We start from the raw sequence: 27,878 nt of genomic DNA on the forward strand, positions 1-27,878 counted from the left end.
TAACTCAGCATTTTAATTTAAATTTAAATTCGAAATTAACACTTCACTATCGATTGAACGGGGGCAATCGATGTTGCTTATCGATACCATACAAAGCGATCGAGGCCATCTTCGTTTTATTTTTCAGGCTAAAGCTTTCAGTTCAGCTCATTGCGAAATACAGGAATAAATGGAGTTTCAGAAGATTCATAACTTTTCCAACTACAATCTTAACGCTAAATGCGTTGAGAAGCTTTGCATTTGTGAGCGAAAGCGTGACGATCTCATTGTCTGCAGCCGCTGCAATCAATCCTTCGTGGGCCGACTTTCCCAGCCATGCCCAAAACATCCCGAAGTAAGTACTTACATTACTCAGATTTTGCTCATACATAATAAATATGTACATATGTACATATATGTATACATGTTTGATTATATAAATAATTCGGCTTTATCTTTTGTTTAGGTGATCTTTCTGATGGACGCCCGCCAATGTGCCTTTTGTGGAGCTCATTCCACTTTCTTGAAGGTATCCAAACAATAACAATAACAAACAATACAATGGAAAGCCTCCCTCATGCTGCACAGCTTTCGTTGACGAAGCTGGGTTATATCATCTAAGCTTACATACATACATATGTACTATGTAAATGGATATAAGTTAAATAATCATGATCTAACTTTCAACAAGACTATTATTTAATATTATTTGTATTTAAAAATGATTCGATATTTTATTATCACGTAAAACCGTGTATTTAAAGCTTTCTGTAGGTATCGTTGAAGCCTTGACAATTAATACGTAACGCAACACTGTCATTTACCGTTTTCTGCTTCGCGTCAAAAGAAAAAAATTTCGGAAGAATTGGTCCAGTTTTTGTCCAGTTGCCTTTTCGTTTTGCTACTGTTCAACATATCAAATATCATCGCAAACTAGCAAAATGGAGAGCGTCTCGAGTGCTACAAACAAAACCAAACGTAAATATGAGCATTACCTAAAAAGAAACACCGCGTTTATTTATTTACCGACAGCTGCAAACCCGAGTGGCCCCAAACCCAACGCCGTCGCCCCTCGTCCGGAGACGTTTTACGGCAATCTACATGCTTCTAGTCCGAGGGATGTTAAGACAACCACATCCCAGAACAGAAATGGGCCATTAAATGAAAGCCATGTAGTCCTTGGCCTTGATGAGAACAACAATGTTTGCTTCGTGCCCGCACCGCAGCTTCCGGGGCAGGATTAGGTGATTTTTCCTATGGACGCCCACAGCTTATTTCACTTTTTTGAAGGTGTCCAAAAAATAACTCCCCCCAATGGGGAGACTCCCTCATACTGCATAATTTCGTTGACGAAATGGGCTATATTATCTATAGTTACATATGTTCTATGTAAATGTACCTAATAAGTTCAATAAATACGGACAAACTTCAACTTAAGGATTAACTTCTACTTTATTTGTTATTTATTCCATAACGGAGTTCATCATACAATTATGAGAATATTTATGTTGTCTACTTAAACCGCCAAACATCATCTACCGGTTAATCAACACGCTCTTGGTTAAGTCCCTCTCACTCGCACTCGTTGCTAAAGTAGAGGTACCAGATCTTTCCGAAGAGACTTCGATTATTTATTCGATTAATTCCTATTGTCAAGTAAAACCTTGTGCTGTAGATATCGCTGAAGCCTTGACAATTGTCACGTTATGCAATACTGTCATTTACCGTTTGCTGCTTCGTGTCAAAAGAAAAAATTTCTGGAGACTACCTTGTCTAATTGTACATTCGTCGATTGTTTATTCGATTAATTCCTATTGTCAAGTAAAACCTTGTGCTGTAGATATCGTTGAAGCCTTGACAATTGTCACGTTATGCAATACTGTCATTTACCGTTGGCTGCTTCGTGTGAAAAGAAAAACTTCTAGAAAAGAGTGCATGCGTTTTTATAATAAGAATTGTCGATTTCTTTCTGTGTTTACTGTGTATACTGTTCAATATATCAAGTATCAACGCAAATAAGCAAAACGATGAGCAACTCGAGTGAGGCACCTAAACCCAAACGTAACTATGAGCTGAACTTACAAAAAGAACAGCAAAACCGTGAATTTTTTTATGTAGCAACAGCTGCACCCGCGTGTGGCACTGATCCCGATGCCATTGCCACTCGCCTGGGCACGCTCTACGATAATCTGGATGCTCCCAGCCCAAGGGACGTGAAGACAATCATGTCCCAGCCAAGTAGTATCCAATGGCAGTATCCTAATGAGACCGGTGGCGACCGTGGCCTTGATGCAAACAACAACATTTCCAGCCTGCCCGAGCCAGAGCTCTCGGGGCAGGCTGAAGAACAGGAGCAGGCGAAGATCAAGTATGAGCTGCCGCAGGATTATCAGGGAAAAACAAGCTGCACTTGTCTTCGTCCGCAACGTACCTATGAATGTGGTTTTTGTCACCATTACTTCCATGGTCGTCTTTGGCAGACTTGCGAGAAGCATCCATCGGTAAGGGTCGATCCTTCTAAAAGCTATACAAATCTTCAGTTTCCGCCCTTCTTGTAGGAGGTGTTCCTAATGGACTTTCGTGAATGTCCATACTGCATGGCCCAATTGGAAATGATCAAGGAGTCGTCCCTCGCCTGGGAGGACGTTCGTAAAATCGAAAATGCTGAACTCCCATCGGACAGTGATCTTTAGATACGAGTTTGAGACTCATGAAATGCATACTCTCACCTCAAAGTACATAGCATGCCATATGTAGATCAAAACATAACATAGATCCTAAGAAACAACTACTAATAATGTTCAAAATTTTACAGTCCTAAGCTTAAAATACTTTGCCAGGCACCACAGTGTATTTTAAGCTTAGGACTTTCATTTCAAACCCGACATTTATGGAAAGCTCACATCATAAGCTGCCAGAAAGAAACTGCGGCACGGGCATGTCCCACATAAACCCTTATGGCCTCTGCTAGCCGATAGTGCGGCGAAATGACTCGACGTTAAGTGTGTGGCATTCAATAAAAGGACTTGCTCATACATATACAGGCAAACGGTTAGGGCTTTTGTTAAAGAATTAATGACTTTTACATTCCAATAAAACCATAAGCTGTAATATTAAGAATTTAGACTTAAAGTGTTATTATTATTATTAATTCCTACTTTATTTCTGCAAATGTAAATGCCACATGCATGTGGGACATCTTCAGCAGATGCTTACAGATTCCCCTAGAAGCGCTGCGTCATATCCAATTAAGTATGTATATAATGTTATTTCCTACGCTTGCATAAACTTATCTTTTCACCTCTTCATCTTGGCAGCATTGACTCCCCCAGTATGGCCTCGATATCCGAAATCAGTGGACAAATTCGTGTCACCGATAACAATTCAATCACTTAAGAGTTCAGCACTTTTCGGAATCGCCTTACAATGCCCCAAGCGAAGTCGTCTCTCCATGGACACATTGTGGAACCGTCCTGACTCCTCCGTTCTCTGGCCAACTCTCCTGGGGGTAAGTGCAGACGCTTTAGATTGCATTTGCCTCTACTTATTTTATATATACGTATATATATATATGTTTTTCTCACTTTTCCTTGACTCCCTGAGCTGCAGTAGTTTCTCAACAACTTGGCAAGCCATTCAATGGGATTCACTTCTCCGACTTCTGCCTTAGATTTCTTTGGTATGTGGATCTGTATTATGGTCCTTCAACAGGCGCCAGGTCGTGGTAAATCAATTGCTGCAGTGGCTAAATCCTCCAGCGAATTGAATGGGACAATGCAAGTGGTTCGTTGCTTTTAATGCCGGGTTAGAACCTTATTTTTCTCGCATGATACTACAACTTATAGGGGAGAAATTTTTTGAAATTTTCAATAATTTAACTTCAAACCGTTGCAATGCCAAGAGGCTTCTAAATGGCTTAAAGATACTTTTTAGAGTTTTTGTTATTGAAGGCCAAAGAGGATTACTTTGTGACAGCTTTGTTCTGGCTGCAGCTCTTGGTTAACTTGTTAATGCTTAACTATAGATTGCCATTTCAATGGCTACATAAACATCTCTCTGGCACTTCCTTTCTCACTCTGCGTGGCCATCATCCGGCAGTGGCTTCCCCTTTTAACCCGTTTCAAAAACAGCAACGGCACTAGTTTCGTTGACAACAGCAACAGCAAGAGAATTCCGACCCCGTTTGTGTTTCCCTAGCTGCCCAGTTGTCCTCCTCCTCCTCTTACCAGTTTATGCAAGTGTCTTTTGCCTGCTAGCGCACTTAGGAATAACTTGGACAATTGCTTCCATGCTGATTTCGTTTCGTTTCGCTAAGGCCCCCTCACTAAACCTATGTAGTAGTTGCTTATAAACTTATTTAAAGTTTCCGTCCAAGTTTTGGGCATGTATTAGCAGGACAATTTTAAGGATGCAAATTCAAAGAATATTCCAATTAGGGTAATAGTGTTTGCAACTTGGAGAGTCTGTCACCAATTAGGACAATACGGAAATAAATTTGACATCAGTACGATAAGTAACTATAAGCATGCCCAAAGTCGTCTTTATATATTCATATTTATTTTTTTAAATATTAAAATTATCAACTTGGGCAAATCTTGCTATTTCTGTCTCTAACAAAAATGCATAAAAACATGTCCTTAAATTGCATGGTTACACCCTTTGTATGACTCCGGGATGCGACACAGACGAGGACGACGGCCTGGCTATTGTCCTCCGTGCCCTCCTTAACTGCTGCAGTTGTCCCTCTTTTCCTTATTGAAGTGTGCACTTCCGCTAAATGGTATTTGGAGCAAGCACATAAGCTCAGGCCCTCTCTCTAGAGAATCCTGCCCTCTGCCCATGCCAATAATGGCACTGAATTTAAAGGCACTTGCAATTTTTATGGCAAACAATGAAAAGGACACCCCAGACTAGGGGGAGGCCTTGGGCGGCGGCACTGGTAGATTTTCCCCACATTGTGATCTGTTTATTTGCATGTTTTCTTTTAATGACACCACTAATAGACTGATTTAGAGTGATTCCTAAGCTAGACTAAACACGGTTTCTTGAAAATCTGTTGCCGTTCATGTATCCATTTGGAAATAGCTGTGATGATAAATATGGGGTGTATTAACTAAATTTGAGAGATTTATATTTGCAATACTTACTCCATCTGGAGCCCATAACAACCGGACAAGCTGAATGTTCTGTCAAGGGATCGGGATCACCAGCATGATCAAGATTAAACCAGATCAAAGCGTTACCTTTCTTGGGCTTGACGGCGATTTTTAGTTTGGTAAAAACTGTGCTCCCGCCCAGAGGAACATCTGTGGCCTAAATATATATAAAAAAAAACACAAAGAAGGTATCAAATGTATAATAATTATTAGTTTGAAATATTCATTTTCCAAAATTATATTGGTACTTACATATAGCAAAGCTGTTGCTATGCGATCGCCCCCCAAGTCAGCAAAGAAATTCGGCTATAAATTATCACATTATTAAAACATAGTTCACTTTAATAATATATGTACTCACAGGTCGCTTTGCCAAGTTCACGTAATCCAAATGCTTACCAAAATGACCACCCAGACCGTAATTGGTTAGGTGCAGGACCATATTCTCGTGCATCTCCAGGCCAGTCATATCCCCGATTCGTCGATTAATGTTGAGTGTAAACGAGGCTGTTGTACCCTGAAAGGATATCATTTTCACCACTCTGTCCTGACGTTGCGGCTTTCCCTTGCGGTCAAAGTTCACATATGTCCAGCCATCATTCATAGTTGCATTGTAAATTGCTATATTTCGCATGGATTCAAATTCTTTGTCGTAAAGCACATCATGATAAAGTAGAATCAAAGGTTTCATGTTCAGAAACTCCAATTTAAGAGGTGCCAGCTTAAGGAAATCAGATGTATCTCTATTATAGCGACACACCAGTTCGGATGAAACTCGCTTTGGCCACTTGCCACGACAACCTCGTTCAAGATTCGATGGTTTACGCTTATGTCTGGCAGCTTCTTCTTGAAATATTTTCTCATCTCCAGTTAGATATTCATCTATAAGCTTTTTTATGTTGTGATAATTTTCCTTCTTTACGATTTGCTTGGCCATGATATCCCATTCAGCCCTCTCAGCGGTCGTAAGTTTAGCTTTATCTAAACTTATGGCTGAAAATTAATTATATTATTTTAAAGAGAGAATTATAAATTAAATATTAACTATACTAACATTCTTTAAGCAAAGCCTTGGCGTATTTTTTATAGATATTCTTTCTCTTCAAACCCAATACCCTTTCGTATAATTTTCCTTGGGGATTCTTATGAAGTCTTAGGGCCATGCGATACCAATGAGTGCAATCAGTAAATCGCGTTTGATTATAATAGAAATCAGCTAAGGAAATACAATCGGGAGCTGTCAAATGAGAGCTGGAAAGAAATTCTATTAGATATATATATATATATATATATATATAGTAAGGAATTTGTCAACCCACTCGAATTTCTGATCCAACAAGAAACCTTTGGTTAAATCCTCCGCATGTTGATTGTAAAATTGTTCGATACGCGTCATACCTTTAAGAGCCACGTTAAGATCATCATTACTAGGCGCTGATTTTAAGTGTGTTTGCATTGCCTTTGTATTATTTGGAGCTATGGCTATTTTCAGATATTTAAGCCACTTGGGCCAGTCTTGATTGAGGCGTCTTAGTAAAGGAAAGGCATTTAAAGGATTTGCCATAAACTCTTCTTTTTCCTCTAGGGTTCTCAGCTGTTGTTCTCTTTTTATTGAATATAGGAATCTAAAGACATCGATTTTAATTAATCTGTATTAATATGGCATATTTAATAGACTTACAATTTGATCATATCCAATTTGGCTTGCATTTCCCGAACATATATCTCTACGTTTTCTTTTAAAGAATCTTCCATATCTAAAAGCTTAACCATGCTCATTACAGAAGTGCTGTATAATACGCCATCTTCGACCTTTTCGCTTTCTGCACTGCAAATAAGTTGTGGGAGAAATATTGAAAACAAGTAGAGCTTCAAAATGAACCACTTCATAGTAGCTTAGGTATACAACTGCACTCTCTTTAGTCAAGTAAACCTTATTCTTTATGGTTTATTAGCTATGGGCTTTCCGTTTTTATAATGAAAAAGTAAATGGTTCATTTGCTAATTTATTTATCAACGTGAAAAAACATTAAAGTCTTGAAAAATGTATCCAAAAATGATTGCGATAGGAGTCATGACAATTAAAAATGTTAAACATTTGATAAATATTTTAAATATTGCATGGAGCGATAAACATTTGCGGAAACAAATTGATCCACATTGTTAGAGCTGAAAATTATAAATAATAGAATCAGTTAAAACTGAATAATAATGATAATAAGTAAATTAAACCTACTCCATCTATCGCCGTTGATAACCGGGCACACAGAGTGTTTGCTTCTTGTATCAGTGGTTCCATTATTGTATAAATTAAACCACCAAATAGCACTGCCTTTTTGTGGATATATCGAGATCTTGAGATCTGGAAAGACGGTGGCACCACCCTGAGAAACATCACTGGCCTGTTAAAATTAAAATTATATTAAATTACAATGCAATAATTGAGAAGATAATTCTTAAAATTATTACTTACGTAAAAAAGAATAGTGACCAAACGATCGCCCAAAGTAGAGACATCAGGCGGTACATATCCATCAGATGTATAGTCAAAATGTGGTTTAAAATATGTGCCCAATCCATAGTTAGCGATCTGTATATTCTCTGTTCGTGAGATATTAAGTCCAGTCATATCAATGATGCGCTGGTTGATGCGCTCTTTTACGGGGGATTCCGCCGTCCACCATACATGTCGAGCCACTATATCCCTGATCATTGATTCATTCTTTACATCGGCAAAGCCATTTTTTAAGCCATCAGACTGTTCCTTAATAGTCTCAATCTCAGAATCGTAGAGAACATCGTGGTACATGACTATATAGGGATTTCGACTGATTTCCTCCATTTTCAGCGGTGCCAATCGCAGGAATGGAGTCGTGGTAAAGTTATACCTACATGTGAGTCGCGTTCTTGGCCGGAATTGTCCACGACAACCCCTTTCAAAGGCAGTAGGAGTTATTTTTGTCTCGTATAGCTGTTTTTCCAGTTCAATGTCATTATCGGGCTTTTTAAGATTGGTCAACAATTCATCTAAAACCTCCTCATCCATATTTGCAATCTTTTCCTCCACCTTGGCTAAAGCCTCGTCATTACTCTGCGAATCGCCAGTAAGAACCGAGCCTGCAAAATTGTGATACTTTAAGATTTAAAAGAGTGTGAGATCTAGAAAGAGAACTTACCATAAACAAACAATGCTTTTATGCATTGACGTTTTAGATAGCCCGATGGATCCCCCAAAACCGTATGTAATATTTCCCTGTTCTCTATGGGATTGAGTTTTGTAGCCATGCGATACCATTTGGCTGCCGCTAGAAAGTCATGTTGTTTAAACATCAGATTTCCCATAGCTACACGGTCGTGAAAGGTGAATCGAATACTACAAATTAAAACATAAACCTTATTGTTTTATAGAACTTATTTACAAACATCCAGTTTTACCTGTATTGCTTGTTCTGCAGACGTCCGGTTGCTAAATCATCGATCCGAAGGTCATAGATCCTTTCGAAACGTTGAATTCCAAGTGCAGCCTCCAAAAAATCCTGGCTATCAGGTACTTTGGCCAATAGTTCATCTAATACCATTGTATCTGCTATTTGAAAAATTTGACTATCACAATATTTTCAATATATTTGAAAATATGAAAAACTAACCCAATTTCATTTCCTTCTGAAACCGCTGGTGCCACTTGGGTAGATCTTCATGGGTTCGTCTTACAAGTGAAAAGGCAGACAAAGGATTGGAAACATATTCTAATGTCTCCTTTGGAGTACGTGTCTTTTTGTAATCAATTGAAAACAGGTAACTAAAAATATTTAAGGTGCTAAGATTATTTTAGTATGAAATTAGAAAATTCTTACGCTTGTATAGTTTCGCTCTCTCCATGTCGATCTTGAGTTAGTAGGATTTCTACAAACTTTTGCTCCAACTTTAGCAGCTTTAAAAGTCCCACCGTAGATGAACTATATCTTTCCCTACTCTCATCGTAGGCTGGATCTGCAATAGCAGCTACAAAGAAATAGCCTAAGCTAAAAAGTATTGCTACAGCGCTGAGCCACTGACCCATTTGAACTGGAGAAACTCACCAAAGTCTATATTTTATATATATGCAATTATTAGCCATGGTATAACCTTTTATAATTAATTCGGTTTATGTCATGGCTTATATATTTTTTTGTTTACCTTTTTCGTCATTTACTTATTTAAATCATACTTGTAAACCCTATTTCAGGGTACGATAATTTTAGCTTATATTATTGATTAGCGTCAGAAGCCTATGACTACCAAGACATTATTTTTTTTTTTCAAAATTTTCTAAATTTTATGCATCGTTAAATTTTTTACCGATTTCTTGCTATAGTTCTGCAATTTTGGCCAGTCTTGGTTGAGACGTCGAATCAGTCCGGATTAATTTAAGTCAGAAGCTTGCAACTCAGTGAAGGAGTATGGCCGTTTTGCCGTTTTGCCATTTTGTGATTTTTTTTTTTAATAATTTCGCTTTTAATTTTGTTAACATCGACCGGCCATATCATATAGCTGCCATAAAAAAATCGCTATATGCAGACGAAAATGCCAAACTGAGAATTTCAACCCGTAAATATAAAAAAAATTCAGGTGAAAGTAATAGGTATTACTACTCTCTGTCTCTCTCTCATTTTCGGTATGACGATCCCTCTATGTGTACCTCTAGAGATAGAGCTAGAGAGTCTCCCGCTCTAGAGATACTCATTCTCTCCCGCGCTCTCGCTCACACTCTCTGCTCTTCTCTTCACTCGGCGACTATAAATACAGGCACGGTTGGCCCGCTGGCCTCAGTCTGTCCGTAGGGTACCCAGTGTTAACATCGATGGAGATAGTGATGGTGATAGTGATTTCCCTTCTACCCAAAAAATATCATTTGACCAATGTAATGTCATAATAATTTTAATATTGACCCAACTTTTGCTACATTATTATAATGTTGCAGGGTATTATAATTTCAGTCAGCAACGTGAAAAACAGTGAAGGACTCGTTTCCGACCCTGTAAACCGGCAAAAAAATATTTATTTTGCATTATCAATCGGAAGGTAAAATTCGCTTTCTTCTAAGTTTTCATTTATAACAATATCTGAAATTATTGAATCTAAAGGATATTTATTTTATGTTAAAGTTTTTTCAACTTTTGGTCCTATGTGTGCACTGACTGTTTATCTCCTTTATCCATTTAGTAAAAACTGATAAAGTTAAAAGTAAAAAAGAATGGTGTATTAGAAAAGATAGCAGGCCAGTAGGGATGTAACTTCAACTTACCCCATTTATTTCCTTTTAGAACCGGGCATTCAGCCTGTACGCTCCGACGATCTGGGGTTCCATCGTCTAACAGATTATACCAAAACAAACTGCTCCCTTTTCGGGGAAAAACGGATACTTTTGATTTTGTAAAGACAGTAGCACCACCTTCGACGTCAGAAGCCTGAGGAAAAAGTTGCCAAAGTAAATATGATCTGAATTTGGAATTATTTCCCATACTTACAAAAAACAGTAATGTAACCTTAGGTCCGCCCCAATATGCATAATCACGGTTGGGTTTATAGTACGATTTAAGGTCATAATCGGGCATATGCAGCTCGTGAGTAATTTGAAAACCAACGCCTGTTATGTCAGTAATGCGATTGATCATTCGCCTCCTAAGGGAGTCTATTTTCATCCGATTTTCATTCGTAACCTTGATCTTGTTTTGGGCGTGCAGTTTGAGCTCAGCTATCTCATTGTTATACAGGACTTCGTGATGCATTACAATATAGGGATCCAGGCTTATTATCTCCTGTTTCGTGGGTGCTATCCTTAGAAATTGAGTTGTGCTGGAATCGTAGCTGCAATAAAGGTTTTTCCGCTTTGGAAGTAGTCCACGACATCCCAGTTCATAGTCAGATGGAGCTGTTCCATTAATATTCATTTCCCTTACTATTTCCTCATCACTTTGTTTTAGTAACTCGGTTATAAGGCTTTTCAGATCTGTCAGGGTTGCTTTGCCCAATGCTTCAAAGGCAATCGCTCGAGATTTGGCAATGGTTAGCGTAGGATCGGATTTTACTAGACCTAAAGGGTGAAATGGAAGAGCTTATAAAAAGATGTTGTGGAAGGCAGAAAACTTACCAAATATAATTATTGATGCGGCATAATGCTTTTGCAATTTATCCTTCATGTCTCCCAAGATTTCATTAACGAGCTTCGCATTTTCTTCGGGCTTATGTTTGAGTGCCATTCGGAACCACATTGAAGCCCTTTGATAGTCCTCCTTTTGATATTTGTGCTCACCCAAAGCAAAGCAATCCCTTGCTGACATCTTGACACTGTAGTATAATATGATTAGGTGCTGTTTGCTTAGAAATTTTAAGGGAATATTAACTCGTATTTCCTGTCCTGTATGCGACCCCTCGCTAGATCTGTGGCCTCCAGACCGTAGATCTTTTCCAAGCGATGCATTCCCTGCAGGGAGTAATTCATATCCTCCTCATCGGGAGCCTTTACTGCGATTTCTTCTAAGGCGTATAATTCCTCTTTGGAAAAGATATAGTATTTGGAGTAATATTAAAAACGGAGTAAAGATCCTTACCCATTCCGACCATTTGTTGCGTGTAATTATGCCACTTTGGCAAGTCCTCATGTGTTCGCCTTACTAAACTAAAGGCATTCAACGGATTACTCACATATTTCTCTCGATCTTCAAAAGTTTCATTGGCTCTATAATCAACCGAATCGATAAATCTGTTCGTAAATGTGGAGCTTTAATATTTTCATTTCCTTTCAAATTTCCACAATTCTTACGCTTGTAAATTTTTAACTTTCTCGGCCAGCTTATTTGTATAAATCTTTATGTTTTCCATGAATCTCTGTTCCAATTGTAATAATTTTAAAAGTCTTGCATTTGAAGAACTATAAAGTTGTTTTCCTTCATTGTTTAATGGATTTGGAATATTTTCTGCAATTATTTGCCTCCATAGAAGAAAAACTACGACTAAACTTTTCCAGTTTTGCATTTTGACTGAGACTCGAATATAACAAGAAGTACAAAATTAAAAGAAATTCGTTAGGGTTGTAGCGTTCATAATGCATTTTTAAACTTTATTTAAAGATAAGGAAACACGTCAAGTGTTTAGGGATATATTGATATATTTTTAACTTTTGGATAGCAACGCTTTGTAAATAGCTGGGGGGCGTAGTGCAGCCACTTAGTCACCGCTATAAAGATGTTATAAGAAAATGTTTATTTAATGTATATTTTATAGTAGTATATTTCTATACTTACTCCATCTTGAACCAACAATGACTGGACACACCGAGTGCAAGGATCGCGGATCTTGGGTAGCGTCATCGAATGTATTGAACCAAAATAAGGCATTGCCTTTCTTGGGATCCACAGCCACCTCTATTTCGGGAAATAATGTTTGTCCGCCTTGAGAAACATCACCAGCCTTTCAAGGATATTTAATTAATCACATTATATAAAGAGAAAGAAAAATGTTTGAAATACTCACATAAATGATAACGGTTCCAATTCGATCACCCAGAGGATTAGGTGGCTCCAGTATTGAGGTCCTTTCAGAGAAATAGTCATGATGAGGCCTAAAGTAACCGCCCACACCGAAATTTGCCAACTGAAGAGCTGGAAACTCCTGTATATCGAAGCCAGTCATGTCGGTTATTCGGTGATTGATTCGCTCACTGATGATTGACTCATTTTTTATCCAATAAATGCGACTTACGACTTCCGTCAAATCCGCCCATCCATTATCCATTTTTTGTTTAATCTCTCCTTTTAAATCCTCGATTTCCTTGTTTGAGATAACTTCATGGTACATTACCATATATGGGTCAAGGCTTATTTCCTCCATTTTTAGGTGGGCCAGCCTTAAAAAAGGCGTCGTAGTGGAGTTGTAGCGGCAAACTAGGCCATGGGTCCGTTTGGGATAGAGTCCACGGCATCCTATTTTATGGGCAGTTAGTGGTGTTTTTGTGTGATCCGTAGAATTGGTATTTTCCATATCCCATAGTGTTAGCTTGGAATTGATAAATTCTTCCATATCTTTAGGTGTCTCGATTTTTGTATTCACTAATTGCTGGAGATCTTCATTGTCCAATGATTGATTCGATAGGGAAATATCTAAATAGTGGTACAAATAATGATTAAAAATATAATATTAGACAATGTTATATTGTTATTATTATATAAGTATATTCTTTTTGGTTTATCTTACTGCGTTTTACTACCGCTGTTACAAAGGCTTTAAAGGAATTCTCTTCATTCACTTTATTCCCAACAATATTGTGCTCTAAAGCTGCCTTAAACCATCTTAAAGATCGGTGATAATCTCCAAAACCAAATTTATGTTGAGCTATTACCAAGCATTCCCTCGAAGTTAAATTATAGCTAAAAGACAAAATATTTACATGATTATGCTAATATCAAATTAATAATATTATATTTTCACACTCACTTGAATTGCTTGCTTTGTAGCAGTCCATTGGCAATATCTTTGGCATGAAGATCATAGGTTGTCTCAATACGATGCATTCGCTGTAAAGTTTCGTTCATGTCGTGGTCATCTGGAGCTCTGGTCAGGATCTCTTTCATTGCATCCAAGTGTACTAAGCCCACTGCTTTCTTGCTATAATTCTGCAACTTTGGCCAGTCTTGGTTGAGACGTCTAATTAGTCCAAATGCATTTAGGGGATTAGGCACAAAAGTCTCCCTCTCCATATAAGTCGTATATCTGGGACGCTTTAAGGCATCAAGGAAACTAAGAAATTTAAGTATAAATTTAAGTATACAATTTGAATTTGGTTATGCAGCATATTATAATTTTAGTCAGAAGCTTGCAACGCAGCAAAGGAGTCATTTGCGACTGTATAAAATAAATCGTTTTGCCACTTTGTGTTATTTTATAATTTCGGTTTTAATTTTATTAAAATCGGACGATTAAATTATATACATATGTAGCTGAAAATGGAAAACGGAGAATGTAAACCCTTAAATATAATATGTTTAGGTGAATGTAATAGGCATTACATCGCTCTGTCCCCCTCTCTCTCCCTCTCTCATTTTCGGTATGTCGATCCCTCGTATGTGTACCTCTAGGGATAGAGCTAGAGAGTCTCCCGCTCTAGAGATACTCATTCTCTCCCGCGCTCTCGCTCTTACCCTCTGCTCTTCTCTTTGCTCGGCGACTATAAATACAGGCGCGGTCGGCTCGCTGGCCTCAGTCTGTCCGTGGGGTACCCAGTGTAAACATCGATGAAGATAGTGATAGTGATAGTGATTTCGCTTCTACCCCAAAAATATCATTTGACCAATGTAAGACGTCATCATAATTTTAATACTGACCCAACTTTTGCTACATAATTACCCTAAATTTATCTTTTAAAAATATCTATAAAATATACCTAGAATACACATATTTTGATATATGTATATATCTCTTTGCTTATGATCGATTGCACATTTGATCCACACTTTGGTTTCTCGAAGTTAGCTTGCCTTACTATTTATTTTTAAATCAGTTTCCAGGTTTAGTACCCCAATAAAAACTAACATGAAAAGTTTCCGAATTCAAATTATTTCTTTTTTTTTGGCTTAGTTGTGATCAATTACTTGCCTATTCAGGTTATTCGCCTTTTCCTGCAGGTCATCAGCATAGAGGGTAAAGTTTTCCATAAACTCTCGCTCTAGTTCAAAAAGTTTTATTAATCCTAAAACTGAAGTAGTATAGTATTCCCTATTGTAATCAAATTTTTTTTTATTTTCCACATTTTTGTCTAGTTTTACAGGCAAAACTAAAACAAAAATTATTGCAAAGGCAATTGGCATGACCGTTTCTAAGAGTCCGCAAAACAAACTAAAATGCTAAATTTCCAGCTGAAATTATTATTTTAACACTTATGATTTCATGCTTTAGGCAGGTGTTCCGAGGTCTGACAATCACTTCAAAACCTTATTGTAATAGAAAAACATTCAGGTTCTAATGACTTACTCCATTTGGAGCCTAATACAACCAGACACGACCTAAGTTTAGTAGGTTGAAGTGCATTATCCAGATTATGCCACATTATGCACTTCCTTTTTGTGGGAAAACAATAAGATTTAGTTTGGAAAAGGAAAAGGCACCACCTTCAGGTACATTGTTGAGCTTAATCCAAAAAAAATATTAATTTATATAGTAAAGGAAATGTAGTATCATGTTTCCCTTTTGTTTCAGTTTATATATTTGTGATACTTACAAAAAACAGAATACTAGTATGACTTTCGCCTAATCCTAACTGAATGAGAATTAAAATAATTGAACTTTTCCTTCATATTCCTTTCCTAATTCATTTAAGCGAATTTGCTTATCCTTATAGATAGATACTTAAAGTTTAATAACTTTCGTTATCCAAATAGACAAAGTTGAGGAAAAATATATATTTAAAAAATTAATTCTAAGTTAAAACATTTTCCGTCTCGATATCATAAAGTAAACTGATACGGTTGATCATTTTCGACAAAGAACTTCTGATAAAAACCCATGTTTTGAAATTCAGGCACTGGTTTCAACTCCAAGGGACAACGGCGTATAAACATTTGGGGCTTTTCTCGTAACCATTTGGTGGCCACTGTATAAAAATTCGTTGTAAAATTATTTGTACTAATTCAATGGAATAAACTTCACTTACGCCACTTATCACCCATTAAAATGGGGCAGGATATGTGCTCCACTCTCCAGTCAATAGATCCATTTAGTAAGAGATTGTACCAAACCAACAAGGAGCCCTTTCGAGTATGAACTCGTAGGTCTAAGTAAGGAAACAATGTTTCACCGCCTTGCAATACATCGCTAAGCTGGAAATTAAATTGACAATTAAAATATATGTAAAACAAAAAAGAAACCTAGCTTCGAGAAGCCGAAGTTTATGAACCCTTGCTATTTGCAGTTTAATTATAGGATCGAATCTAAAATCAAGCATAACTTAGCTTAATCAAAACTTCAAAAGTTTCATATATGATTTACAGTGTCGGAAACGACTCCTTCTGACTAAAATTTAAATACCTGCAAGAGTATAAAAACGCTTTATATATGGTCTTACATAAAATAGTGCTGTGATAACCCGATTTCCAGAGTTCCAAAAATCATTTAAAAGGTCAGTGCCGGCGTCGTGGTGCTCAATGAGATGTCCCCCAATGCCATAGTTAGTAAGCACAAGCTCTTCAGACTCCAATACACTCAAGCCTGTCGAATCCGTAATGCGTTGATTTAAATTCTTTATAAGTTTTTCATCAGCATTATCCTGGAGGCGCATTGTTTTGCAAGTGCGTAGATTTAAGAAATCCTGAATCACCTTATTACCTTCTGTGATAAATTCGCTGCGTTTTAGGTGCGGTCTTGACAGATTCTTGAGCACTGAGATTTCCCTCTCATTAATAAGATTGTGATACATATTAATAGGTGGTTCAAGATTCAACTCTTCCATCTGTATGGGAGCTAGTTTTAGGAATGGCGTTGAGCTTAGATAACGACAATGCAGATTATGTTTATCGGGATATACCATGCGACAAGCTGGCTTAAATGTGTAACTATTTTTTCGCTCTTTGGGTTTTACAACCTCTGGCTGACTACTCAAGTTTTTGAGCCTGCCAATTTGTTCTTGCCAATAGGTATTAGAATCGGCTTTTTTGGCGTAACCCAAGGCGGCTTTATAACGACCGGAACTCTGGGATGCCTTCATGAGCAGCTTTAAAATAAATTCACGGTTCCACCCAAATGTTTCAAATAGTTTCGGGTTTTTGTAGTATTTTTCGAGGGCCAATTGAAACCAACGTTCCGCACCCCGAAACTGTTCATCCAGATAGTAAACAGAGCCCACCATAAGGCACTCCATTGCACTCCAGGCCTTGCATCTATAAAAATAATAATAATTATTATAAAATTAAAAAATAAGGGATAACTGGTTCCAAACCTGTATTTCCGTTCTCCTAGCAATCCATTCGCCATTTCCGCAGGATCTAATCGATAAGTAGACTGCAACCGATGAATGGCATACAGACCTTCGTAATAATCCATTCTTGTAGGCATTTTTGGTCGTAAACTTTGCGATATAAGTATTTCCTCACTGCCGGGATTTTGTTTTAAAAAATGTAACCATTTTTCCAGGTCAGAATACAAAAGTCGCGTTAGTTTAAATTTATCGAAGATGCTAGTTGAGTTGATAGACATTTGCAGACATTTCACTTGACTAATGGCTCTGAAATGGATTTATTTTATGAAATTGTTAAACTTTTATAAGATTTTCAAGATATGCTTACAATTTGATATACGATAATCGTTTCTGTAATGAGAAGGTATAGTTTTTTAGATTCCCAACCGCTTTCTCTTTAAGTTGCAACAATGGGAACATGTGTACTTGGGATAAGGCATAGTCATGCGATTCTTGTTCAATGCTAAATCCGATTTGTACATTGAGTAACACTATAAAGACACAGTATTGAAACATGGCAGGTTAGGTAGCACAAACTAAGTAAGAAAGAATAGCTAACTTCTCTAAATATTTGTAGTTAAACCTTGACTAAAGATATTATCAATGCTAAAATATGCCGTGCAATATCAATTACTAAACTGGAAGAAGATTTTCCAAGTTTGCGATTCGTTTTTAGTTAGGAATCTGTAACAATGGTTAATTTAAGGTTTCTGCTGTTGATTCTAACGCCTTTTTTTGGGCTGCAAATTAAGGCTGAGTTAAAAACTTGGCCAGATCCATATAACGTTGCAATATCCTCAGAAAGACAACTGTCACTCTTAAAGCTAAAAGAGCGACAAGTAAACAATCTTTACAATTACAGAGAAGAACTGAAATCGCATCTTAAACAGGTTCAGTTGTAAGTACAATGTTTTTATTCTGTTGTTATTCCTGTTATTAATATTAATTTTCGCCTACAGAGCTGTGAAACATTCAAGGGAACTGCTAAAATCGGCTTCGCATTATCCTAACAACTTGTTGATTGGCTTTAAATTAATACGGCACTTACGGAATGATTGGCCACAATATTTAAAGTTTATGAATACCAAATTGGGCACAGAAGAGATTGCATTTTCTCAGGAACAATTATCAACTCTGCCAACGTCAGAGGATTTTATCGATGCCCTGACAGCGATCTATAAACTTCAAACTATATATGACTTGGATGCCGCTGATATGGCAAGTGGAATATTGGATGGAAAACAATACAAGTAAGCGTTATAGGTTTATAATGTTCTATTTAATTATTTGTTATACCAATTTAAGTGTTAAAAATTGGGGTACCGATGAGTGCTTAATTTTGGGTCTGATGTATCAAACCGTGAAGCTATACGACAAATCGGAGTATTGGCTACAACTGGCTCTATTTTACTACAGTGAATATTCCCATCAAAAGCAGCTTGACGTTACGCTGTGGAAATATCATAACATATTGGAATCTATAGTAGAAGCTTACAAAGGAATGGGTAAGAGAATGTCCTATTCAAGTAATTTAAAATCTATATATTATCTGCTTTGATTTCTCTCTCAGCTGTCGGCTTTATTAATTTTAATTTCATACATAAAATAATTGTATAAATAATACTACATACCTGTTTTTTTTTTAATTGCAGGAAACTACATAGATGCTAAGCAATATGCGCTAGAAATCCTTGCCATTCAGCCGAATCACACTTACATGCTAAGCCAAATTCCCAAGCTTGACTATCTGGAAAAGAATCCTGCCAATATAACTGAAGTTGAGAAAGATTTTCAGCGTCAAAAAAAACTTTGTACGAAAAGTTATAAGAAAAGATTGGCAAATCTTTACTGTTATTATGAAAGCTGGTCGCCATTCCTACGCTTGGCTCCAATCAAAGTAGAGGAATTATCCGAGGAAATATATCTAAATATATTCCCTGATTTTATCAGTCAAAAAGAAATCGATGTACTAAAAAATGCTGCCAAAACCAATCTTCAACGCGTCGAGGACCTATCATGGAACTGCAGTTGTACGGTGGCTGAGCTATCGGGTTCCTCAAATAATGTTATTCATAACATTAATCGAAGAATTATGGACATAACCGGAATGAGAATCGATAAAAATGATATGCTGCAAGTCATAAATTATGGCATGGCAGGAAATTACAATCCAGATGACACTGAAAAATCAGAAAATGTTCATAAAGGAAATGTCCTGATATTTGTAAGAATATTTTTTAATCTAATTTAAAAGAGGTTTTAATATTCTTTATTTATAGTTAAGCAATGCTGAGCATGGTGGAGAAACTGTTTTCGATTCTTTGGAATTAAAAGTGAAACCTATTAAGGGTTCTATGCTGATTTGGGCTAACAGCCAAGACATTGTTCTTCATCATCAGTGCCCTCTTTTGAAAGGAAATATGTGGTGTAAGTGTATATTGTTATTGTGTTAATTTCTTGCTAACGTATTTGTTTTTCTTTTCCAGTGGCTTCAAAAAAGCTGAACTAAGCTTTATCAAGGTATTTTATGGCTATAAATTTCTTTATTATTATCACATTCCCTTTTAACGATGATTCATTAAAATCAGTGCAAATTCCTTTGAATTTTATATAAAAATAAAAGGCTAAAGACTTAACAAACTTTAATACCTTTAAAAGACTTAACTTGGTGAAAAGCTTGAAACTTGATAAATGAAGTTGTGATCTAAAAATTTTACTCAAAATTACTTAATTCAAAATCAAACCTTTAAATTTTTTACTTTTAAAGAGTTTTTAAACGGTGTATTTTTTCTTTATCAGCCTTTCCAATCGCCGCGTCAGTTGCGTTTTAATGTTATTTTATCTTGATTGCCTTTTGGGGTGATATATATTATCCTAAAACAAACATGTGGTCCTGCCCTTTGTCGAAACAAACTTTTAATGTGTCTACCATAAACAATTGAAATGGATCGAATGCCATACATTTTCGACTAAATTATAATGACGACGCGACACTTAAACCATAAAAATGGCAAATTTACACTTGCCCCTTTTGTGTCCAAAAGGATGGATGGAATTTATACAACCTTAGTGGCTGTGTCTCTGTCTCGGATTCGGAATCGGATTCGGGGGGCCACAGCTGGTTGCGTTTGTCTTGCGATGTCTGTCTCGGTTTTCGTTGCAATCAATTCCTCTTGGATAAACAAATCACTTAAGGGTCCCGGTACCCGGTCCGTCAGTCTGAGCCCAGATGAGCTGAAATATGACTGCCAGACGATGGCCATGGAAAATCAAATGCACAAGCATGTGATAATCGTATGCGGATTATAAGGCTCGAGTCGTACAATCTCTGGCATTAAGAAGCCATTTATGTTAATAACCTCAATTTCGACATTTGTCTCCCTGCCTTGTTTTCGTGCAAAGCTCCGAAAATTCCCATAATTCTTAATGTATGTTCTCAATGTATGTTCTCTTACGTTGTAATCCGTAGACGTAATCATAGACAAGGCTTGGCCAAAAATTAATTTTCCTCTCTATCCTCTGATTGCCTCAGCCTCGTGTGTGCTTTGTGTGGCGGCTCACAGGCTTTTGAATTTTATTTTCGACATTTTCATTCATTCATACGCGTATTAAAATTTTGTACACTCTTGGTATAAAAGGGATTCCTTTATTTCTCTATTCCATATATATTCGTTGATTTGCGTCACTGCACGCAATCTGTATTCATGCCACTGAAGCTGAAGTATTCCGATGGTTGGCTGGTTTCCATTGTCTATTTTCCTTTTGTATACAAAAATGAGGAAGTTCTTCATTTTACGACCAGAAAAGGATGCAATCAGTGATATGTGAGGCATTTTGGTTAATTATTAAAGGAAATGGTTCTGTAATGTTTTCAAATGTACTTTAATTATGTTTAATATTGTTTAAGAAGCTTTTACCAAACAACAATTTAATTAAATGTTTTATTTTCATGTATAAATTCCAGAACTCTTTGTTATTTACTAAAGGTAAATTATCAGTAAATCATTTTAAAAGAAGCAACTACGTGATTTTCAATACATTTTGAAGAAGCTCTTATATAACAAATAATTGTTAAACTTGCCTGTTTTCAATATTTATTCCAGTCTTTCTTTCACATAAATGAATATGTCTTTATATAAATCCATAAAATGTAAATCTGTGCGCTTCAACACTACACCATTCGATTCTCAATGGCAGACCTGGGTCGCACATTGTAAATTCACTTATTTAAACAGAAACTCAAGCCCCAATTGCCATGTCATACACCCGACCCAAAAAAAAATCCAGACATAATAACCATTCGAAATTGAAGCTTTTCAAGGTTACACATTGGCCAAAGTGCGCCAAGTTGCGATTGATGTTAAACCTTATCTTGTCAGTCAGTCATCAGGAATCACATACAATTCACTCCACTGTCAGTTCATTGTTCCACTCGTGTCAGACAGAAAGATAGCCTGGGAGGATTGGTGCTGGTCCTGGCATCTTAAATGATTATTTTTATATTAAAGGACAAGCAAGCTTGGCTGACTCGTGGGAACACTATAAAAAATACATAATCTACATTAAAGTAAACACTATTTTAATAAATTAAAAATGGTACTAATGAAGCCACTGTTAGTAGGCGAAACTACAGACAATATATTTATGGGTTTAGATTTATCTTTGGTTTTAATTCTGTCTAGACTTCAGCCCTCAGGAACCTCTCTTTTGTTGTAAATATATTTATTTTAAAAGTCAAATTCAATTTTAAAAATTTCAAACGTCTAGAATTTGTTTTAGTGCATATATCCCGATGTATGGTGCCCATTTATTGTACAGGAAAACTGTTTTCATTGTGTGTTACAATTGATTTCGATTTCGACTGTGCGACTCTGCCCTCCGCCTTTGAATGGCAACTGAGTTACGAGAAAGTACAAATGGAAATAGAATGAAAATACTCGTCACATCGTCTGGGAGTTTCCACTACTTCTCTCATTTCCCATCTCATGGCGCTTCATTTACTTTATGTCCTTTGTCTGCTCCTTATGTGTACATGGCTACAATTTGAATGAACAAGCTGCTGTGTAGTCTTCTTCGCTCGGCTTCTATTTCTTTTCTTTTTTTCTTTATTTGGTTGAGCTGCATTTTTATGGTTCTCCATCAAATGTTTCTGACTGTTCTATTATTTATTGTATGGCTACTTGATGAGCATTTGCCCGAAAACGTTTTATGGGCTTATGTCTTGCCAATTCCTGTATAGGCCTCTTCCACTCTTCCATTGACTATCAATCATTTCGGCGTTCACTGCGAGTACAAGTGTGTATAATATTGAAAAAAAATAGCTACAAAATTAAGCGTAAAAAGATTTTCTATCGTTTAATATATCATTTTGATTATTTAATAAAGGCGCAATTGCTTTCCTGACTTTGCTTTCAATTTGTTAAATATTTATCTCAGTAAATACTCGAATTAATCTGTTGTTTATCTTCTATTAGAGTTCTATATTTTCTCTCAGCGTACCATTTCCAATGAAATACCCATTTAATAACGTTCCTCGACATTTATGAAGTGTCTACAAAGAGTACAAGCCACCATTCTCGACTAAATCCACTTGTCACAACCTGTTGGTCCATCGTTCATTGTACGCTGGCTGCCCAAAATGGCGGAACTAATGTGCCGTCGTATTTGAATTATTATTACAACGCTTTTGGATTAGGGGCGTGACGGCTATAATGAGTCTCGGAGTCCATAGTGCAAAAAAAAATATGTACATACGTTCATGGGTAAAAATTGCACACGATTTATTAGGAGCCAGCCAGTTTGACGAGGGGCGACATGTCATTTCGTTTTGTAATTTATAACCAAAACATAACCGAGAAAGAAAATCGATTTGCGATATACGATCTGACAGTTTCTCCGGCCCTTCGGGAAATGCCTTTAAACTTAAAGCCTTCCATATTTTGCACTTGCTGTCCTTGCAATTGCCGTCTGTGGCAATCAAAACCCAGTCTTGACTCTGTGAGTTTTAGGTTATAATATGATTTGTACAGCGCTGTGAATGCTCTACCCAATTGGGTGTTGATTTCCATTTTATATTTAGTATTTATTAGTTTTTCAACTATGTACATAATCCGAGTTATTTGATAATAGCTTGTCTTGACTGATATAATAATGATGAAGCTGGCTTTATTCTTGAGTAAATCAATGTACTCCATGTCATATATCCTAGTTGTCCAGTTTGTTGTCCAACTTTCTGTACATCGCCTTCTTGAGCTGACTGAATTATGGATGCCTCTGCCTCTTAAAGCGCATTCCAAGGCTCCTTGGACTTGGACTTCTTGCTGCTTGTTGAATTTTAAATGCGAACGCATTCCTGGAGTGCTTTTTTTGTGCCTCGTTGGTTACCCAATCGACATTGGTCGTCCTCGTCCTCGTCCTAGTCGTCGTCTTCGTCTTCGTCTTGAAGTACTTCCAGTCCAATTTGTCGGTGCCCTCGTCTGCGTCTGCCATTGTGCCGTGTGCGCACACGCGCCGCTTTAATAATCCAATTTCCACGTGTTTACTTACGTGTTGTGACACTTGCGTTTGTCCCTGGGAGAAATTTAGTCTTTGATAGCTGCCACCCTAGACTATAAAATCGTTTTAACTTATGATTCTCTCATTATAGACTTGTAGGAAAGCATTATAAGGGGGTTTCTTCACAATTTTAATAGACATTGAAGTGTATTAAGATCATAAAATTATCTTCTTTTGCTTACATTTCCAAGTTCATCAGTATTTTCGTGCCAGAACTAACTAATCAAGCACTGAAATTGCTCATTAAAATCATTCTTTAAATACAATTAAATCAAATTTTAATGGTAAACGGTCAGCTCAATGATATTGAATGGCCAATTCGTTGTCCGTTTTCACTTTTTGGCATCAAAACCGCTGGCTAATTAGCAAGTGGCCAAAAGAGGAATAGCCGGTAGTTTTGACTTTTCCATCTGTCCGTCTGCTTTTGTATTTCCCTTTTTTTTGGCTCTTTGCCACGCAAAACAAAACCGCAATAAATGGCTTGCGGTGGAATGTGTGGTTGTGTTGGCAATTCGCGAAAAAGTTTCCTTTCTCTTTGGCTTTTCTGTGCAAATTTTCATGCTTTTCTTCTCCTTTGATTCTATGAAACTTTAATAAAAATCTGCGCGAAAATCCGCAAATTCTGCAGATTATTGTGAGAACAGCGTTGTGTCACTGAAGCTGTTGGAAGTTCTTTGAAAGATTATTTATAGCTTAAGTTTAAAGCCTTAATGGATTTAATTGGGTGAGAAAAGGATAAGGCTTTGGATAAAATTTATTGGATTATAATTATTTGTGGTCCAGCTATGTCTTTTTTATATCTTTTTGTGTGTTTCTATAAAATGTAACATGATGATTTCTTAATTTCCCCTTAAAATTCCCTCTACCAAACATTTCAAAACTGGTTTTGTGTTCTTTTTAAGCTTATTAAGTCGTTTATTTAACAAAATTTACAAGGACTATTGTGCTGGGCATTACTGATGACCACACAGGGACCATGCTGCACCTTCACGGAACTCTCGCTGCGCCAGTCGCACTCGATGGGCACGAACTGACCCTTTCGCATCACGGTCTTTGTCTTGGTAATGCCATAGCAGGCATACTGAAAGACACTCCTCGAGATGGGCAGACACTGCTCGTAGATCTCCACAATATCGGCGTGCATGCTGTCCACGGAGAAGTCCTGGCCGCAGTGCAACTGCTGGTGAATATGAAGTTTGCTGCTCCTCGTGAACTGGCTACGACACCGGCGGCAGTGGAGGCTCTTCACAGGGGAACCGGATGGATCCCTTTCGATCGATTTCACCGGAGTGGAGAGTTCGTGCAGGCGTTGGAATTGACCCATAATATTGTTCAGAATCAGGTAGTTCTTGTTGGGCAGCTGTTGTAGAGTCTCGCTGACATGGTAGGGCACCACATACAACTCCTTGGTGGTCTTGCACTGCTGTAGCCCGTAGAGATTCACTCGCATATTGGGCGGAAAGTAGCCATTGCATTCGCGGTAGTGCTTCAGGTAGGCGGATCGCAGGCTGGCCAGCTCGGATTCGCTTGTGGTAGTGGTGGGCAGACCGTCCTCCTCCTGTCTCAACTGCAGGGGCAGAGCGAAGGGTGTGGATCCAGGACTCTCGACTTCAACTCGTACACGTTTGACCTGAACTCGTAATCTGGTGATGCTGCACTCGTCCATGCCGTACTCACAATTGCAATTCAGGTAGTTTTCGATCCTCTGCATCAGCATCTCGTAGACCACGCTGACGCACTCCTCCACATCGAAATGATGTTCCACTTTGAGGGAGCCGCTCTGAAAGATCAGCACCTGATCCATGGCATTCACATAGCAGGCCAGGTTGAACTCCACAGCGATGGTATTATTCTGGAACATCCAGCGAAGCAGCTCGGGTACACCCCGGGCACAGGTCTCGCCCATGAAGTGGTCCAGCTTATCCTTGGAGCTCTCGTCGCAGAAGAAGAACGTTTCGATTTGGCGGGCTTCGATGATGTCCAGGACAGCCTGTTGTTGTTTCGTCAACTGCAGTCCCTGGGAGGCTTCTCCTCCACGCAGCCAATGCTGTGATGGCGGCTCATCGGCATCGATGGAGCTGTAGCAGGTGGCGCACTCATGCAACTGGCCCTGGGCAAACCATTGATGGTGGAATGTCTGTGTGGTCTCCTCGTTGGTGAACACAAAGCTAGAGATGGGCTCATCGTCGTACATGGTGATTTTTGTATGAATATTTAATTCTTGTTTTTAATTAATTGTTTAAAATGTATGATTGTTTTATGTTCGGATGCTTGATGGCAAGTTTTGAGAATTACTGAGATGTGTCTAGGACAAGATTCAGTAGCTGACTGATGATTACTTCACTGGGCAGCCAGGCTTATATACAAGTAGAAAGTGGAGGTAGAGAAGGGTAACAGGTAGCCATTATCCTACCTGTGACAGGTATGAATCCTTTTGGGGTTTAATATTACCATCTGTTGCTGTTGGGATTTTTTGTAATACCTAATCTAGATACGTACATTTATGGGCTTTAAAACATATGGGCTGCAAAACATCTGCGGATCATAAAATTTGCAAAAGTGCCTATGATTAGTTAAAATCAGGTACTTGTTATCCTTTTTTACTGTAGTCCTAGGTAACTTATTACTTTACTAAAGGTATATTTTCTGGAACGTTCCTAACCATTTAAATATTTTTTGCGTGCCTTGAAATCTTCAATATATCCTCAACTCAAGCCCCAGTGAGCGTGGCAGCAAAAAAGTCAAACCAAAAAATGGGAAAAGAACAAACAAACTACGCCATAGTGTCCAGCAATTTGCAGCAGTCAAACGCAGGGCAGACCGTACAGTGGAGTCCCGGGGAAACCGCCTCCATTCGACCCTTAAGCCTTTCCACATAGCTGTTGTCGTTGTCTCCGCGCCAAACCAAGTGCACAATGGAGCAGTGGAAAGTGGACAAGTGGACAATGGCCATCGCGTGGCAAGTGACGCGACAATGGCGACAACGGCAACGGCAACGGCGATGGTGTCCTGCCACCGGAGCTGGAGCCAGACGCTTGGAGCAATGTGTCCACTGCTGGCCAGTCTCTCACTGCAGTCACTTAATTTCCGTTTCCGTTTTTCACGCTTCATTGTCCGCTTTGGTTTAGGTTTTGGTTTCCACCTACACTTTGGTCTCGCTCCTGTCTCTCTACTTGCAATTTAAAGCTGCTCCCAGTTGAAATATGCCAGCAAATTAACAAAGGCAATTAGAAGGTGCTTCAAACGAGAAGCTATACAATAATTATTTAACCAGGAGTCCTGGGATCGTTCTTTGGGTGATTTGTCTATCTTGAATTTGCATAAAAATTTCACTGCGGTTAGAGTTATTTAAATTTCGTTAGAAATTTAATTCAGCAGTTGTTTCATAATTGATATAAATATTTATTTATCATTTCTGCGAAGCAATTTAAGTATGTATGAGGTATTTTTCCAACGAACATAACAGATTGAAAGGTGTGGATTTCATAGCTGAAATTAGTTGTTAACGAATTTAGACAACTTTGATCCATATTCCAATTTTGTGGCTAATTTAATAACATTTTCATTGTTATGAGTTATTTTTCCCAAGAACTTAATAATTGAAAGGGGTATAATATTTCTCCGAATCAAAAAGTTAAGTTATTTTTAAGAGATTTCCACAGAACTGAACATATTTGTGTTTAATTTTTCACGGAATGGCTTAATTAGTTAGCGAATTAAGCATTATTTAATACATTTTTTTTTGCATAATATAATTGCCTGAACGAAACTTTAATAAGTTGAAACTTAAAAGAGCATTCCCTATTCTCTACCCTTTAAATCTCTTTTCCTACTTTGTTACACATTTTCAACTTTCCAGCTTTTATTTATATTTATTTTGTATTTCTTTTTTCGCAGCTTGGGCATTTTGCTGGCATGTAAACAATGCCACAGTGCCACAGAGCAGTGGCATCAGAGCATCAGCGGGGCAGGGCTAAAACTTAATTAAGTCCGATGGAGGACGACGGCGTGGCGATGCCCGAAATGCAGCAAACCCCAAAGAAAGTTTCTTTTTGCGCAAAAAGGATTGCCAGTTTAAAATAAAAATTGCCACAAAGTTTCAACCAAACCGGCGGTGACTTCTATGGACACCGATGCCAGGGAGCAAGGGATTCGCATCCATCAGGTTAGCACTCTCAAAATCAAATCAAAGACCGACTGTAAAA

General features: G+C 37.7%; 9 protein-coding genes across 11 annotated transcripts in view; 3 read left to right on the forward strand and 6 right to left on the reverse strand.

Annotated features, from left to right (window-relative positions):
* Positions 1 to 6: 6 nt before the first annotated feature.
* Positions 7 to 1,416, forward strand: LOC110191077 (uncharacterized protein CG13380-like). The gene is made up of 3 exons (XM_020961812.2): positions 7 to 334; positions 446 to 957; positions 1,012 to 1,416. Exons 1-2 carry the CDS (start codon positions 170 to 172, stop codon positions 521 to 523), a joined length of 243 nt encoding a protein of 80 aa, XP_020817471.2. The 5' UTR covers positions 7 to 169; the 3' UTR covers positions 524 to 957; positions 1,012 to 1,416.
* A 309-nt stretch (positions 1,417 to 1,725) lies between these two features.
* Positions 1,726 to 3,097, forward strand: LOC110190895 (uncharacterized protein CG13380). The gene is made up of 3 exons (XM_020961554.2): positions 1,726 to 2,040; positions 2,098 to 2,480; positions 2,538 to 3,097. Exons 1-3 carry the CDS (start codon positions 2,007 to 2,009, stop codon positions 2,670 to 2,672), a joined length of 552 nt encoding a protein of 183 aa, XP_020817213.1. The 5' UTR covers positions 1,726 to 2,006; the 3' UTR covers positions 2,673 to 3,097.
* Positions 3,098 to 4,855: 1,758 nt separating this feature from the next.
* On the reverse strand, positions 4,856 to 7,055 carry LOC110190886 (prolyl 4-hydroxylase subunit alpha-1). Its single transcript, XM_020961545.2, has 7 exons — positions 6,817 to 7,055; positions 6,455 to 6,760; positions 6,190 to 6,386; positions 5,497 to 6,128; positions 5,388 to 5,441; positions 5,127 to 5,292; positions 4,856 to 5,064 (listed from the first exon to the last, which is right to left on the reverse strand). Exons 1-7 carry the CDS (start codon positions 7,023 to 7,025, stop codon positions 5,006 to 5,008), a joined length of 1,623 nt encoding a protein of 540 aa, XP_020817204.2. The 5' UTR covers positions 7,026 to 7,055; the 3' UTR covers positions 4,856 to 5,005.
* Positions 7,056 to 7,216: 161 nt separating this feature from the next.
* LOC110191352 (prolyl 4-hydroxylase subunit alpha-1) lies at positions 7,217 to 9,212 on the reverse strand. 2 transcript variants are annotated; one of them, XM_086836915.1, is made up of 7 exons: positions 8,990 to 9,212; positions 8,783 to 8,934; positions 8,571 to 8,718; positions 8,312 to 8,508; positions 7,609 to 8,252; positions 7,372 to 7,537; positions 7,217 to 7,304 (listed from the first exon to the last, which is right to left on the reverse strand). In XM_086836915.1, exons 1-7 carry the CDS (start codon positions 9,193 to 9,195, stop codon positions 7,246 to 7,248), a joined length of 1,572 nt encoding a protein of 523 aa, XP_086693041.1. In that variant the 5' UTR covers positions 9,196 to 9,212; the 3' UTR covers positions 7,217 to 7,245. The 2 variants fall into 2 exon arrangements, with proteins under 2 accessions (XP_086693041.1, XP_020817859.2); XM_020962200.2 differs by having other exon boundaries at positions 8,571 to 8,721.
* An 822-nt stretch (positions 9,213 to 10,034) lies between these two features.
* Positions 10,035 to 12,150, reverse strand: LOC110191351 (prolyl 4-hydroxylase subunit alpha-2). The gene is made up of 7 exons (XM_020962199.2): positions 11,938 to 12,150; positions 11,726 to 11,877; positions 11,519 to 11,669; positions 11,266 to 11,462; positions 10,643 to 11,208; positions 10,420 to 10,582; positions 10,035 to 10,343 (listed from the first exon to the last, which is right to left on the reverse strand). Exons 1-7 carry the CDS (start codon positions 12,147 to 12,149, stop codon positions 10,285 to 10,287), a joined length of 1,500 nt encoding a protein of 499 aa, XP_020817858.2. The 5' UTR covers position 12,150; the 3' UTR covers positions 10,035 to 10,284.
* A 49-nt stretch (positions 12,151 to 12,199) lies between these two features.
* On the reverse strand, positions 12,200 to 15,001 carry LOC110190888 (prolyl 4-hydroxylase subunit alpha-1). The gene is made up of 6 exons (XM_020961547.2): positions 14,766 to 15,001; positions 13,608 to 13,910; positions 13,368 to 13,540; positions 12,648 to 13,273; positions 12,419 to 12,584; positions 12,200 to 12,351 (listed from the first exon to the last, which is right to left on the reverse strand). Exons 1-6 carry the CDS (start codon positions 14,975 to 14,977, stop codon positions 12,266 to 12,268), a joined length of 1,566 nt encoding a protein of 521 aa, XP_020817206.2. The 5' UTR covers positions 14,978 to 15,001; the 3' UTR covers positions 12,200 to 12,265.
* A 565-nt stretch (positions 15,002 to 15,566) lies between these two features.
* LOC110190887 (prolyl 4-hydroxylase subunit alpha-2-like) lies at positions 15,567 to 17,663 on the reverse strand. Its single transcript, XM_020961546.2, has 5 exons — positions 17,447 to 17,663; positions 17,101 to 17,385; positions 16,231 to 17,041; positions 15,820 to 15,985; positions 15,567 to 15,759 (listed from the first exon to the last, which is right to left on the reverse strand). The coding sequence occupies exons 1-5, from the start codon at positions 17,632 to 17,634 to the stop codon at positions 15,614 to 15,616; spliced, it is 1,596 nt and encodes a 531-aa protein (XP_020817205.2). The 5' UTR covers positions 17,635 to 17,663; the 3' UTR covers positions 15,567 to 15,613.
* LOC110190891 (prolyl 4-hydroxylase subunit alpha-1-like) overlaps positions 17,495 to 27,878 on the forward strand; it is a 109,779-nt gene continuing 99,395 nt past the window's right edge. Inside the window, exons 1-7 of one of the 2 annotated variants that reach the window (XR_015271840.1) lie at positions 17,495 to 18,016; positions 18,078 to 18,368; positions 18,424 to 18,623; positions 18,771 to 19,342; positions 19,398 to 19,545; positions 19,605 to 19,638; positions 27,571 to 27,838. Coding sequence is in view for 1 of the 2 variants with exons in the window: in XM_020961549.2 (XP_020817208.2) it covers positions 17,811 to 18,016; positions 18,078 to 18,368; positions 18,424 to 18,623; positions 18,771 to 19,342; positions 19,398 to 19,545; positions 19,605 to 19,627 (1,440 nt within the window). In the remaining variant the exon portion in view is untranslated. Of the gene's footprint in view, positions 18,017 to 18,077; positions 18,369 to 18,423; positions 18,624 to 18,770; positions 19,343 to 19,397; positions 19,546 to 19,604; positions 19,765 to 27,570; positions 27,839 to 27,878 lie in introns of those variants that run through there. The other variant, XM_020961549.2, reaches the window with a different exon arrangement.
* LOC110190892 (protein terminus) lies at positions 24,558 to 25,988 on the reverse strand. Its single transcript, XM_020961551.2, has one exon. The coding sequence runs from the start codon at positions 25,865 to 25,867 to the stop codon at positions 24,593 to 24,595; it is 1,275 nt and encodes a 424-aa protein (XP_020817210.2). The 5' UTR covers positions 25,868 to 25,988; the 3' UTR covers positions 24,558 to 24,592.

This window comes from Drosophila serrata, unplaced genomic scaffold (genome assembly GCF_035046125.1).
Source record: "Drosophila serrata isolate PLE 108 unplaced genomic scaffold, ASM3504612v1 contig_2, whole genome shotgun sequence".
Classification (NCBI taxonomy): domain Eukaryota; kingdom Metazoa; phylum Arthropoda; class Insecta; order Diptera; family Drosophilidae; genus Drosophila; species Drosophila serrata.

What these genes read in the sequence shown, in the direction of transcription:
- LOC110191077 (XM_020961812.2), top strand. Translation starts at nt 170, where the DNA reads ATGGAGTTTCAGAAGATTCATAACTTTTCCAACTACAATCTTAACGCT. An exon ending in CATGCCCAAAACATCCCGAA is followed by an intron (nt 335 to 445) that starts GTAAGTACTTAC and finishes TCTTTTGTTTAG; the next exon opens with GTGATCTTTCTGATGGACGC.
- LOC110190895 (XM_020961554.2), top strand. Translation starts at nt 2,007, where the DNA reads ATGAGCAACTCGAGTGAGGCACCTAAACCCAAAC. An exon ending in TGAGGCACCTAAACCCAAAC is followed by an intron (nt 2,041 to 2,097) that starts GTAACTATGAGC and finishes TTTTTTATGTAG; the next exon opens with CAACAGCTGCACCCGCGTGT. An exon ending in CTTGCGAGAAGCATCCATCG is followed by an intron (nt 2,481 to 2,537) that starts GTAAGGGTCGAT and finishes CCCTTCTTGTAG; the next exon opens with GAGGTGTTCCTAATGGACTT.
- LOC110190886 (XM_020961545.2), bottom strand. Translation starts at nt 7,025, where the DNA reads ATGAAGTGGTTCATTTTGAAGCTCTACTTGTTTTCAATATTTCTCCCA. An exon ending in AAATTGGATATGATCAAATT is followed by an intron (nt 6,761 to 6,816) that starts GTAAGTCTATTA and finishes CGATGTCTTTAG; the next exon opens with ATTCCTATATTCAATAAAAA. An exon ending in TGAACTTGGCAAAGCGACCT is followed by an intron (nt 5,442 to 5,496) that starts GTGAGTACATAT and finishes GATAATTTATAG; the next exon opens with CCGAATTTCTTTGCTGACTT.
- LOC110191352 (XM_020962200.2), bottom strand. Translation starts at nt 9,195, where the DNA reads ATGGGTCAGTGGCTCAGCGCTGTAGCAATACTTTTTAGCTTAGGCTAT. An exon ending in GAGAGCGAAACTATACAAGC is followed by an intron (nt 8,935 to 8,989) that starts GTAAGAATTTTC and finishes AAATATTTTTAG; the next exon opens with TTACCTGTTTTCAATTGATT. An exon ending in TATCAACGGCGATAGATGGA is followed by an intron (nt 7,305 to 7,371) that starts GTAGGTTTAATT and finishes TATAATTTTCAG; the next exon opens with CTCTAACAATGTGGATCAAT.
- LOC110191351 (XM_020962199.2), bottom strand. Translation starts at nt 12,149, where the DNA reads ATGCAAAACTGGAAAAGTTTAGTCGTAGTTTTTCTTCTATGGAGGCAA. An exon ending in GCAACAAATGGTCGGAATGG is followed by an intron (nt 11,670 to 11,725) that starts GTAAGGATCTTT and finishes TCTTTTCCAAAG; the next exon opens with AGGAATTATACGCCTTAGAA. An exon ending in ATACAGGACAGGAAATACGA is followed by an intron (nt 11,463 to 11,518) that starts GTTAATATTCCC and finishes ATTATACTACAG; the next exon opens with TGTCAAGATGTCAGCAAGGG.
- LOC110190888 (XM_020961547.2), bottom strand. Translation starts at nt 14,977, where the DNA reads ATGCCAATTGCCTTTGCAATAATTTTTGTTTTAGTTTTGCCTGTAAAA. An exon ending in AAGGCGAATAACCTGAATAG is followed by an intron (nt 13,911 to 14,765) that starts GCAAGTAATTGA and finishes TAAATTTCTTAG; the next exon opens with TTTCCTTGATGCCTTAAAGC. An exon ending in CTACAAAGCAAGCAATTCAA is followed by an intron (nt 13,541 to 13,607) that starts GTGAGTGTGAAA and finishes TTTGTCTTTTAG; the next exon opens with CTATAATTTAACTTCGAGGG.
- LOC110190887 (XM_020961546.2), bottom strand. Translation starts at nt 17,634, where the DNA reads ATGTTTCAATACTGTGTCTTTATAGTGTTACTCAATGTACAAATCGGA. An exon ending in TTATCACAGCACTATTTTAT is followed by an intron (nt 15,986 to 16,230) that starts GTAAGACCATAT and finishes TTTAATTTCCAG; the next exon opens with CTTAGCGATGTATTGCAAGG. An exon ending in TTTAATGGGTGATAAGTGGC is followed by an intron (nt 15,760 to 15,819) that starts GTAAGTGAAGTT and finishes ATTTTTATACAG; the next exon opens with TGGCCACCAAATGGTTACGA.
- LOC110190892 (XM_020961551.2), bottom strand. Translation starts at nt 25,867, where the DNA reads ATGTACGACGATGAGCCCATCTCTAGCTTTGTGTTCACCAACGAGGAG.